This window comes from Copadichromis virginalis, linkage group LG15 (genome assembly GCF_057382275.1).
Source record: "Copadichromis virginalis isolate Kocher_CV1m ecotype Utaka linkage group LG15, C_Virginalis_male_GT1.1, whole genome shotgun sequence".
Taxonomy (NCBI): domain Eukaryota; kingdom Metazoa; phylum Chordata; class Actinopteri; order Cichliformes; family Cichlidae; genus Copadichromis; species Copadichromis virginalis.
The window spans coordinates 29297889-29310160 of NC_140632.1; the positions used below are offsets into that span (position 1 = coordinate 29297889).

Consider the following 12272-nt stretch of genomic DNA (forward strand, 5'->3'; position numbering starts at 1 on the left):
CATTAATCTTGGGAATGAGGTTCTTAACACCTAAATGCTATAAAGAGATACAATGGCCACCTTCATTTTCCCACCATGTTTTATTTATGTCCTACACTCTCATCTCTCGCTGTTCTTGCAGTGGTGTTACCTCAGAGCTGTTTGCAGCCTCCAACCCAGGAACCTCTGGTTTCATTATTTACAGCGCAGACATAAATTAATCATTTTCCTGAAGGAACCTCTGTTGCAGTCTGTACTTCTTAAAAATAATAATCAAATATTCATTTTACATCCTCATCAGTTGTAGGAATTGAGTATGTGAGTATTTATTACAAAGCGTGCTGCGGGGAAAAGCCTGTTCTAACGTTTGAGTCTAAGGTTTATTTTTCAACAGGATCTTGAGCTTTATTGTGAAAGGTTTATGTGGAAAATAAACAACCGGACACGCGATGGTTTTACCGTCATTATTGCTAACGACAACGCATAAAAAATCCATAGTGTGGTTATATAAAATATAAGAGAAAGAGAGAACTTTAAGAAATTAATATAGCCACTACAGTGACCATCAAAACGATGAAAAAATATTGCCGTAAACAGTTTATTTTGCGACACCACGAAACAAACGATAGCGTAAAATGAAACGATAGACTTTTTTATATCGTCATCCGATATATATCCTTATATCGAACAGCCCTAGTATGAAACCAATTACAGACTAGGGCATTGCCAAAGTTTTAGTGTCAAGAAGGTAGCTAAGTCCTGGCACTGGACAGCAATAGTTACGTCAAATATCTCATAACACAGAATTTTTTTACATGTTGATATGATGTTGATACATATGAGATATCACTGGCATATTTTAAGTATATGGAGCTCATGTCAGAGTGACTTGCTTAATGAAATGGGAAACTGGATTAATACATAAAATAGCACTGAACCTGGTAAATTACCAACAAATCTAGCTACAGTGATTTAACTCTTCTGAATGAAAGATGGCGCCGGTGAGGTCAGCTGCTGTCACGACTGCTCCGACCACTTTTTCTTTGTCTTTGTTTTTTAAGTTAGTTTTCAGCGTTTCTAAATCGGCAAAATCATCACCATTGGGTACATTAGGTATGACAGTGACACTCTTGTTTCTATTGGTATACAATGTACTCACAATTAGAAGTTTTTAACTCCGGATCCGAGCTGGCCGAGTGAGATCTTGAGGGAGAACAAAGGGAAGCGGCGGCGGCCTAGAGGGAAGCGAGCCGGCGTCAGGAACAGGCTGAGAGCTCGTGCACACCGCACACCTCTGCCTGGCATCCTGCTCGCCAACGTCCAGTCACTGGAGAACAAGCTTGACGACCTCAGGGCCAGGGTAAAGTTCCAGAGAGACATTCGGGACTGCAATCTCCTCTGCTTCACCGAGACATGGCTGAACCCAGCGGTGCCGGACCACGCCATCCAGCCGGCCAAGTTCTTCTCGGTTCACCGCATGGACAGGACACGGGACGTTGTTCCTCTCACACGCTCCTGCACACCAAATATGGAACTACTGTCCATCATGTGTCGTTCTTTTTATCTACCTCGGGAATTTACATCGGTCATTATAAGTGCCGTTTATATTCCACCACAAGCGGACACGGTCACCGCCTTATGCGAGCTGCATGAGGCACTCACACAGCACCAGACACAACACCGGGACGCTGCGCTTATTGTGACGGGGGACTTTAATAGCGCCAACCTCAAACGCGCAGCGCCGAACTTTTATCAACACATCACCTGCCCCACCAGAGGTGTAAGGACACTGGACCACTGCTACACTACGGTCAAGGACGGCTACAAGGCACAATCCCGCCCTCCGTTTGGCAAATCTGATCATGCCGCCATCTTCCTCATGCCAAAATACAAACAAAGGCTGAAACAGGAAGTTCCGGTTCAGAGGAAGGTCGCGTGCTGGACGGATCAATCGGTGGCCGCGTTACAGGACGCACTCGATGACGCAGACTGGGGCATGTTCAGAAACAGCTCCGATGATGATGTCAATGTGTTTACGGAAGCGGTTGTGGGATTCATCGGGAAACTAGCAGATGATACCGTGGAGACAAAGACTATCACAACGTTTCCCAACCAGAAGCCGTGGGTAGATATCCAACATCTCTTTATCTCAGTCGGTGATCCCCACATGCTTCAAAGAGTCCATCATTGTTCCTGTCCCGAAGAAACCCCACCCTGCTTCTCTCAATGACTATCGCCCTGTAGCCCTCACCTCAGTAGTGATGAAGTGCTTTGAACGCCTGGTCAGAGACTTCATCATTTCTTCACTACTAGACACACTGGACCCACTACAGTTCGCTTACCGTCCAAATCGTTCCACAGACGATGCCATCTCTCATCTCCTCCACACATCACTCACTCACTTGGACACTAGAAGGGGGAATTATGTTAAAATGCTCTTCATAGACTACAGCTCTGCATTTAACACCATAATTCCCTCCACACTCACCACCAAGCTGGAGCATCTGGGACTCAGCTCATCTATGTGTCAGTGGATCTCCAACTTCCTAACTGGCAGACCACAGGCAGTAAGGATGGGCGGACATGTCTCAGCCTCGACCACTCTCAGCACTGGCGCCCCCCAGGGGTGTGTTCTGAGCCCCCTGATGTACTCTTTGTACACATATGACTGTGTGGCCACTACCAGCTCCACCACCATCATCAAGTTTGCTGACGACACCGTCGTGGTGGGCCTGATCTCTGATAACAACGAGACGGCCTACCTGAAGGAGATTAGGAATCTGGAGAACTGGTGCCAGAGGAACAACCTCCTTCTAAACGTCAGTAAGACAAAGGAGCTGATAGTGGACTTCAGCACTAAGCAGGAGAGGAACTACCAGACCCCCGTCATCAACAAGTGCCCAGTGGAGAGAGTGGACAGCTTCAAATACTTCGGACTTCACATCACGCAGGACCTGTCATGGTCCTGTCACATCAACACCATGGTGAAAAAGGCCCGTCAGCGTCTCTACCACCTCAGACGCTTGAGAGACTTCCAACTGCCCTCCAAGGTGCTCAGGAACTTTTACTCGTGCACCATAGAGAGCATCCTGGCGGGAAACATCTTAACCTGGTTCGGGAACAGCACCATGCAGGACAGACGAGCTCTACAGAGGGTTGTGCGGTCAGCTGAACGCACCATCCGCTCCGAGCTCCCTGACCTGCACTCAATCTACAGCAGGCGGTGCTGGACCAAGGCCAGGAAGATGGTGAAGGACCTCAGCCATCCCAACAACAGACTGTTCTCTCTGTTGAGGTCAGGAAAGAGATTCCGCTCCCTGAAGACCAACACAGAGAGACTGAGGAGGAGCTTCTTCCCGCAGGCGATACGGTCTCTCAATCACACCACCACACAATACTGACCCACACATATAGTTCTTACACACACACTGGACATTCTGGACATTGTTTTCACTTCATCACTTAAATCACTTTAAGCATATTTGCACTGCACAAGACATAATGTGGATTGCACAACACTGGTTAATACTTGTACAGCTGCTGTTATTGTGTGTGTGTATATATATATATTTATTTATATTTCTTCATACATTCTTATATAGTTCTATATTGTGTATTTTGTTGTACAGTTATTTTATTTTCAACTTTAATTTATATATTTTATCTTATTCTTTCCCAGTTAAATTTACCCTTCATTCTAATTTGTGTTGTACAGTTATTTCATTTTTAACCTTAATTTATATTTTATTCCTTCCTAGTTAAATTTACCCTTTTTAATTTTTCATATTTATTTCCTATCTTATTCATAGCTTTTTCCTTTTTTGTTTTCTTTAGGTCACGAGCAGTTGTCCAAGCATTTCACTACATATCGTACTGTGTATCACTGTGTACGTGACAAATAAAATTTGAATTTGAATTTGAATTTGTTCATTGACTATATTCTAATAATAAGCAATTCATAATAACAATAAGAATTCTATTAATAATGTTGTTGTTACTAATGATAAGCTCAAGTTCTGAACTAAAATTACATTCACAAAATGAAACTCCAACATTTCAAACAAATTACAGTGAATATAAGAATCAAAGTTAAGCCTCGGGCTGAATACAAATCATATTTCATGGTGTTGCTGTGTGTTTGAAATAACTCACCGCCAGAACGGACAGAAGCCACTTCTCACTGCCTCTGCGCGCGCGCGCGCACACACACACACACACACACACACACACACACACACACACACACACACACACACACAGCATCTTGTCTCTCTAAGCCTATGTCTTTCCAATGAGAGCCTTCTTCTGTCTCTGACACAGACACACACACACACACAGGGAAGGGTTCTCGCTGACACATTTTTGCAGAAAAATCTAATTCATGTGCTCTCCGCCTGCAGTAAGCATTAAAAAATGTGGTATAAAAAATGTGCAGGTAGGTTAAAAACCGCAAAGGGCTTAAATTTAGGTCAAACTATGCTGTAAACAGATGCAGAGACTGCCCGTGGCTTTCAGTATGTGAGGAAGGATGACAATAAGCAGCGCTGCAGAGCAATGTTCATAAACTCTGTATTCATAGGCACCCGAGTGTGTTTTCACTCCAGTTATTTCAGCTCATTTTCATGCATTTTATTACCGTTTTTCTTATGTGGTAACTAAATATCGGTTCAGCTTTTGACATGCTACCTTTGATGTTCTGCACGTGGATAAATAATTTTTCATATACTTCATCATTCCCACAGAGCCTCTGTTGTTGACATTTGCAGACGGTATATGAGGCGCACAGATAAACTCAAAATGACTGTCCACAAGCACAAGCGGGCTGACACTCGGGTCAATACATGATTTATAAGCAGTCGGTATTTTGCATTGCTCCCCTGTGGACTTGCAGCACCGCCAGTCAAATGCAGGTTGCGTCATCCATAGGAATTGATTAATATTTGATCATGATGTTAAAAGCAGTGGTGAAATAGCTGCTTTTAGAGTCAGCATTGTGGTGAGTGCTGATTTAAGCATCTTGCAGCTTAATATACAAGCTGAGAACACTCAAATATTAAAACTTATATAAACAAGTAGCAGCCACCATTAATGCTGGGAAAAAGCTCCACAAATCAGCTATGTATGAATGAATAACTTTCTCTATCAATGTGGAGAAAAAATGACCATAGTGCAGGAGAACGTGATCTCCAGACTATATGTTTCCTGTTGTTCAACTGGGTACAAATTCAAATGTTTTCAGAATTTATATGTTACCCACCACTACCACGTATCACAGGAGCATCAACTGAAGCCAAAATGCAAAGACTTCGCCCAGTTCTTCTAGGGTGGATACCAAAGTCAAATAAAAGACATAATTTGTCCACTATATCCAGGACTGCCCTGGGATCTTCTCCCAGTTTTACATGACTGAAACACATGAGAGCTTCCAGAAGACATTCTGCTTTCGATTTGGGGGATCAGTGACTCTCCTCTGATCCTGAATGAGTGAGTTATATACTCTTAAGGTAAGGCTAGATGGAGGAAGCAATTAGAAATAAGTGAATTGAAAACTTTGTCTTCAGCTCTCTCTTCAACATAAGAGCTAAATTCATTGACCAATAATTTTCTCCAACAGATTTTTCTGTAGAAGGAAAATGAGCACATCTTAATTCAGTCATCCGTCCATCCTCTTCCGCTTATCCAATTCAGGGTCGTGGGCTGGGCTGGAGCCTATCACAGCTGTGATAAGGCAAGAGGCAGGGTACACCCTGGAAAGACTGTCAGTCTGTCACAGGGCTAACACAGATGGGCCATTTAGAATAACCAGTTAACCTAACCCCTAACTGCAGTCCAAAGACTTTAGGGGGAAGCTGCAGTACCTGGAGAAAACCCAGACAGACAAACAAGAACATGCAAACTCAACACAGAAAGTCCCTAATGGACCTTCTTGCTCTGAGGGAACAGTGCTAATCACCACGCCACCATGCTTCCCCACATTATCTTAAATTCTGTGCAGTAGCAAAATTGGGATAACCATTGATTTTTCACCTTCAGCACTGGCTCTCAAAAGAAGTGCAACTTAACAGTGCAAGGACAAATGTGCAGTATTTCTGTAGTTTCGTCTTTCATCATAACTTTTCCGTTTGCTCCTCTTACAGAGGGAGAGACTGCGAAACATCGAGAGGATCTGCAACCTGCTGAGGAAGGTAAGCAGTGAACAACAATTTTCATTCATCTTGTGCAAGTCCTATACATGGTCAGAAACAAAGCAGATTGGAGACTGGTAGGGAAGTGCACAGAATAAGAGGGAAAGAAGAAATGCATCTTGTAGTGAAAATTCCGTTTTCAGGTGACATCTGATACAATGTATCCAGAAAGCTTTCACAGCACTTGACTTGTTCCACATTTTTTTCATGTAACAGCTTTATTCCAAAATGGAATCAGTTCATTTTCCCAAAAAAATCAACACACAATACCCCCTGGGATGATCTGATATCCTCGTGTTGGTGTTGTTCCCAGACCATCATGAAAATGTTGTTCCAGGTTCAACATTGCAAGTGACCAATCACATTGTTGTGACGTTATTCCTTTGCGCGCCAAGCCATTCGTGCATTTATGAAATTCCAATGTTGCAAGGACAATATTAATTCTGCTTACTGTTTATTAAAGGGTTACGGTTAGGGTTAGGGTCAGGGTCCGTTGATCGGTGGACAGAGGCGGTTTCATGCAGCTTAAGTACAGTTTTTTGTTTTACGCTAGTTTTTCCCGAAGTCGCAAAAGTATGACGTCACAGCATTCTGATTGGTTACTTGCAATGTTGATCCTGGAACAACATTTAGTATGATGATCTGGGAACAACACCAACATGAGGATATCAGATCAGCCATACCCCCTGATGACACATTGAAAAACCTTTGCTTGAAATTCTTACATATTTATTGAAAATAGAAAGCAAAAATAAATTGTGTACATAAGTATTCAAAGCCTTTGCCATGACACTCAAAACCAAGGGTGTCGAACTCCAGGCCTCGAGGGCCAGTGTCCTGCAGGTTTTACATATCACCCTGGATCGCAACACCTGAATCAAATAATTAGTTCATTACCAGGCCTCTGGAGAACTTCAAGACATGCTGAAGAGGTCATTTAGCAATTTGTATCAGCTGTGTTGGATCAAGGACACATCTAAAACCTGCAGGACACCGGCCCTTGAGGCCTGGAGTTTAACACCTGTGCTCTAAACTACGCTCAGGTACATCCTGTTTCCACCAATCATCTGTCAGATTTTTCTACAACTTCATGGATGTCCACATGTGATAAATTCAGCAGATTGGAATATATTTGGGAAGCCACACACCTGCCTATCTGTTGTCCCATAGTCGCCAGTGCCTGTCAGAGCATGTATATAATATATTTTTTGGTTTCCAGGGTTGTGCATCACTGTTTTACAGGTTTTAAATGAATTTTTCAATTTGAACAAGGATGCTTTGTTTATTATCTTTCCTCGCAATGTACTGAAATCAAATGGTAGACACACATTGAAAGGTTCTGCATTGTGTTTTGCAGAGCTGTGCTGTCTGTTTCAGGTTTTGTGTGCCTTGAGGGCTCAGTATGAGGTTGAGAGAACTCCTCCCAGCTTCAGTTTGGCATCTGTTTCTCCCTCCACCTCTCTGAAACGCAAACCACATACTGTTTGAACTTGTGCATGCAAGCGTGTGTTTGTGCATATGTTTGTGTCATGCTGGAGGTTCACTGGCTGAACAGCTGATCTTGATCATCATTGTTGTTAACTCCAGCACCCAGCTCCTGCACTAGTCCCCGGAGAGGACATTTTCCCCTACAGATCATATGCTGAGATGGATAAACACACTGACATACTTACACAGACATCCAGACATGCTGTGCTTGGAGCTGTGACATACTGTGCAGGTAACAGTGAAGGTTGCTGGACACCATAGGCTGTTTAAAAAAATGGATGTAGCTTGTGGAACTAAAAGGGATAGCAGGGGATTTATATGTTGCAGTTGCAAAAACAAGTGTAGTTGTATAGAATGACCTTAGTACAACACTTTTCCTTAGTCACTGTTATTTATTTATCCTGTTAAATAACTGCATATTTTATAAATTCCGATTGTCAAATTCAGTATTGTCAATTAATTTCCAGAAGGACAATAAACCAGTGGTATGCTGTATAGGGCAGGCTTATTCTATGGTTTAAAAGCCGCTACTGTTAAATCACACATTGTCCCTTTTTGTATATAAATATATAAATCTTAATCTTGCTAGGATTTTGTTATGATAGCATAGTAACAATAAAGACTGTTGAATCTTCAGTCTTAAGGTGGAAACTCTATAAAAGGGGTTGTTTTTAACTAAATCCAATGCCTACACTGCCATTAGTGACCTTGGTGCATGATAAAAAGTCATGAATCATAGTATAAAGCCTTTAAAGGCCACAGAGGCCTAATACAAACAGAGATATCACCTCAAAAAAGTGGTAAAATCCATAGATTAACAAATGTATTTAATCTGTCAATACATTAATCACCATTTTGTCTAACCATTATTCAGCATATGAGGTGACTGACGATTATGCACTGGCTAGTGAACTAAAGCAAAGAGAAGCAGCAGGAGAGGAAATTCCTGCCAAGTGCCTCAGGCGACAGCTTCTGATTTCATACATTCAGACAGAATCACACATTATGAGTTACACGCTTTTAGAAACTATATTTCACTGTCTTGCATACTGTGCCTGTCAGCATGATTGCCTAAGGTCCTGATGCATGAGGATCTGCTGCATTGTGGTGCTTTTTAAATCCTTTTTTGAGAGCTCTTCTTTCCCCTTCGAAAACTGTTCAGTTCACACCGACTGGCACGCTCACAGCATGTTGGTCCTGACTGATTTGGCTAAAAGCTTTGGCTGTATTTCTTTATGTTGGCATATGCACTTGGCAGTTTTCACTGCACACATTCACAAGCAGGCACATGGACACGTGCCATTTTTGTTCTCAATGGAGTGTGTTGTGTTTGATGGGTTTTGGATGACTGGAAACCCATGCAGATGACAATAGCTTGAGGGGATGTACTGTGTTCTTGTGTGTGTGTGTGTGTGTGTGTGTGTGTGTGTGTGTGTGTGTGTGTGTGTGTGTGTGTGTGTGTGTGTGTGTGGTGTTCATTAGATGTGCTTTCTTGCGGCTTGAAGCCACTGCGTTGTCACAGCAACTGAGCAAACCTGAGCGTACTCATTAGTGCTCTTCCTTTATTTTTGGGTCTGTCTTGGGCCTTTCTTCTCTCTCTCCTCTATTTTAACATTATTCTACCTTTCTCTTTTTTATCCCTCTCACTCTAGCCTCTCCATCTCTCCTAGTCCACAGATTCACAAGTGTAATAATGAGAGAATGAGTGAGGTATTGCCGAATCCGCAAAGGCAATTTTTTCAATCCCTCTAGTAGGTACTCATCATAAATTAAGATAGTTTACAAATATCCAGGAATAGCTAATGCTATCAACACAATCAGAAGAAATAATGAATGTGATGTATCCCAAAAAAAGCCCTGCATTCAGTTTTTGAGATTGGCTCAAAATTTTATAATTAGTTGTCACATGATGGAACAGATTCTATGTAATACCAATTTTGTTGGAGCACAAGACACGATGACGATGGAAAAGCAGATGGGGAATGACAGAGATATCCTAGTCAATGGGGAAGTTAAGAAAGGAAAGTGTTGGAAAATGACTTACTGCCATCAGCAAAACCTCTCTGATAGAACGTTTGCTCGGAAGCAACGAAAGCAGGACCAAATGACTAAACTCTACAATAGTGTTCACCCCGGAGACAGCTCTTAAAGCAAAGGAATAAATGATGAAAATAAGCTGTTCTAGACTGTAAAGACTGTTAATGCTAATGTTTGCCATGTGCTGATATATACTGACAGTGGAAAAATTCCTACCAGAGGAGCGGTTAAACTAAATAGCTGTGAAAGGGATGCGTTGGATTGGCCTTTACTTGGAGATTATGTATCGGAATTTCGGGAGCGCGACCACGCCTCCAAACACACCTTTACCTACTAAAACACTCTCAAACCTAAAATGAGGACGTGGGCCCAGCTAGTGAACTACTTTAATGTTATGATGTTGTGACTATGATGCTAGCTGTATGGTAGAGCTAGACAAACAGGTAGCGGTAGCTGGTTTATGTATAAATACAGTGAATGATTGAAAGAGAGAAAAGGGGGCTTTATTTTGCACTCACAGAGTGAAGAGAAAGGTTATACCAGCGCTCTGAGTCACTGCGAACTGTGTGCACACAGAGAAATGGATTAACTCCACTGTATTTAATTAGTGAACTTAATTGGACAGATCACCAAAAGAGGCAAAACTGTTTTTCTTATTATTGTGGCAACACTTTTTTGACAAATATTTTATGCATATTTTTATCATTTATTTTACACACATATAATGAAAACAATGCAATGATTTTCAAATCTTACAAATGCATATTTTATTCTTATGTTTAAACTGAGGAAAATATTACCAAATATTTCAGTAACTGATACTAGGAAGAAACATTTACAAATTGTGGAACAATTTCAGAATAATGGCAGACAAGCGAATGCTTTTGGCAACATAGTGTATATTTTTACACAGCGTCCCAACTTTTATGGATTTGGGGTTGTTTAAAGTCAAATGATGCTGATTTAGGTTAGCAATACATCATTAAACAGGAATAGCACATATATATTACATATTGTTGTTGTCTAAAAGCCTAGTGTTGAGGCATCTGGTGTTGGATTATAAAGGTGTCATTAATAACAAAGACTTTTCCTGTACTTAAGCTGAGTTCATCTACATGTTCTACGGAATGCCTAAAAAAGCTGTATTCGGACAACTGGAAGAAAATAACTACCCAGTCAGGAGCAAACTTACTAAAAAGCTTCAGAGTTCAAATTGAGAGAATTGAATAAATAGGCGTCATGATAGGGTAATGGCTGGTGTAGACACAGCATGTTTTGTTTTGTTTTGTTTTGTTTTTTTAAAGTACAAGTATGTATGTTTTCTTTTACATGTGAATGCATAGCACACATAAACCACTGCATATTATTCTTGAAGAAGTGACTGTGCCAGAGCTCACTCATAATGACATCCAGTCTATGCAAAAGCACTCTCTAAAGCCACCAATATTTATCTCTATCACTAAAATGGTGAGCTGTCTGCAAGAACTCTGCATGTTATTGGGTTGAAGGTATTTGTAGAGTAGTTCCTTTGGCTAAGTTGCCACAAGCCATTTGTGCTTATTAGCATATTGTAGGTTAAATACCAGAGGCAACTTTCCATAAGAGTCAATCAGTCAGTGGTCTAACAAAGGAATGATGGCACTTATTTGCCTATTGCAGTCTACTGACATCCTGTCTGTATTAACATGACTCACCAAGCTGCTTCACATAGAATAACTCAAAACTGAGACTGTGATGATTTAAATGGTTTGGACTTGATGAAAGTTAACCCACAGCCTAGAAAACAGACACGGATACATGAAGCCAGTATAGCCGCGTCTGTACACACATAGTAACACATAACACATAACATACTTGTTACTGTCTGTTAATCTAAACTGCAATAAAAGCATTAAGTAGTTCATTTCTTGGCTGATAAGGTTAAAAGCAGATACAGTCAGTCTTTCTGTCCCTTCAAATTGTATCATTGGTCTCCAATGATTTCCTTTACTGGAAAATACAAAAACTATTTTAAAGGGCATTCAAAACTTCACTTCACAATGTCTTCGTTCTAAATAGATTAATGTCATCATTACTGTGATATCAGCAGCACAAAATGTGGACAAATCTCCCAAATAGTACCCAGTCCTGTCTGTGCTAAAATCTGCTTTGGCCTCCAACTACCAATACTCAAGGTCTGGGACAGGCGGGTCTGGGTTTTTCAGAAACTGCTGATCTACTAGGATTTTCCCACACAACTAACTGGGGTCCAAAAAAGACCAGTCTGAAAAATGTGTACAACTTCACATATATTTAAAGTTTAGCTTAGTTTTAAACTGCCTCAGCATGTGATGACCAACAGAGACATATGGGGAAATTAATAAAGAAAGAAAAATTATGCAACTGCCATACGCTAAACAAGTCCAAGCAACAACAATGCCATCCAGTCTTCTGCAGAAGAAAAACACTGTAAGTACAGGGCAGCACTGCAGAAACAGTGTAAGTTCCTTGTCAGTCACAATAATGAGCTTATATGCAAAACGCAGAGCTTCCTGCATCCCACACACTTTCACCGGGAAGGAAGATTGGGGAGGTGGAGAGAAG

At 41.4% G+C, this 12272-nt stretch overlaps 1 protein-coding gene across 3 annotated transcripts in view; it reads left to right on the plus strand.

Moving 5' to 3' along the window:
* Positions 1-12272, plus strand: part of cnih3 (cornichon family AMPA receptor auxiliary protein 3) — a 149181-nt gene that overhangs the window by 52897 nt on the left and 84012 nt on the right. For all 3 annotated transcript variants that reach the window (XM_085432846.1, XM_085432845.1, XM_085432844.1), the window contains exon 3: positions 6117-6164. In XM_085432846.1, the coding sequence (XP_085288972.1) occupies positions 6117-6164 (48 nt within the window). The remainder of the gene's footprint in view (positions 1-6116; positions 6165-12272) is intronic.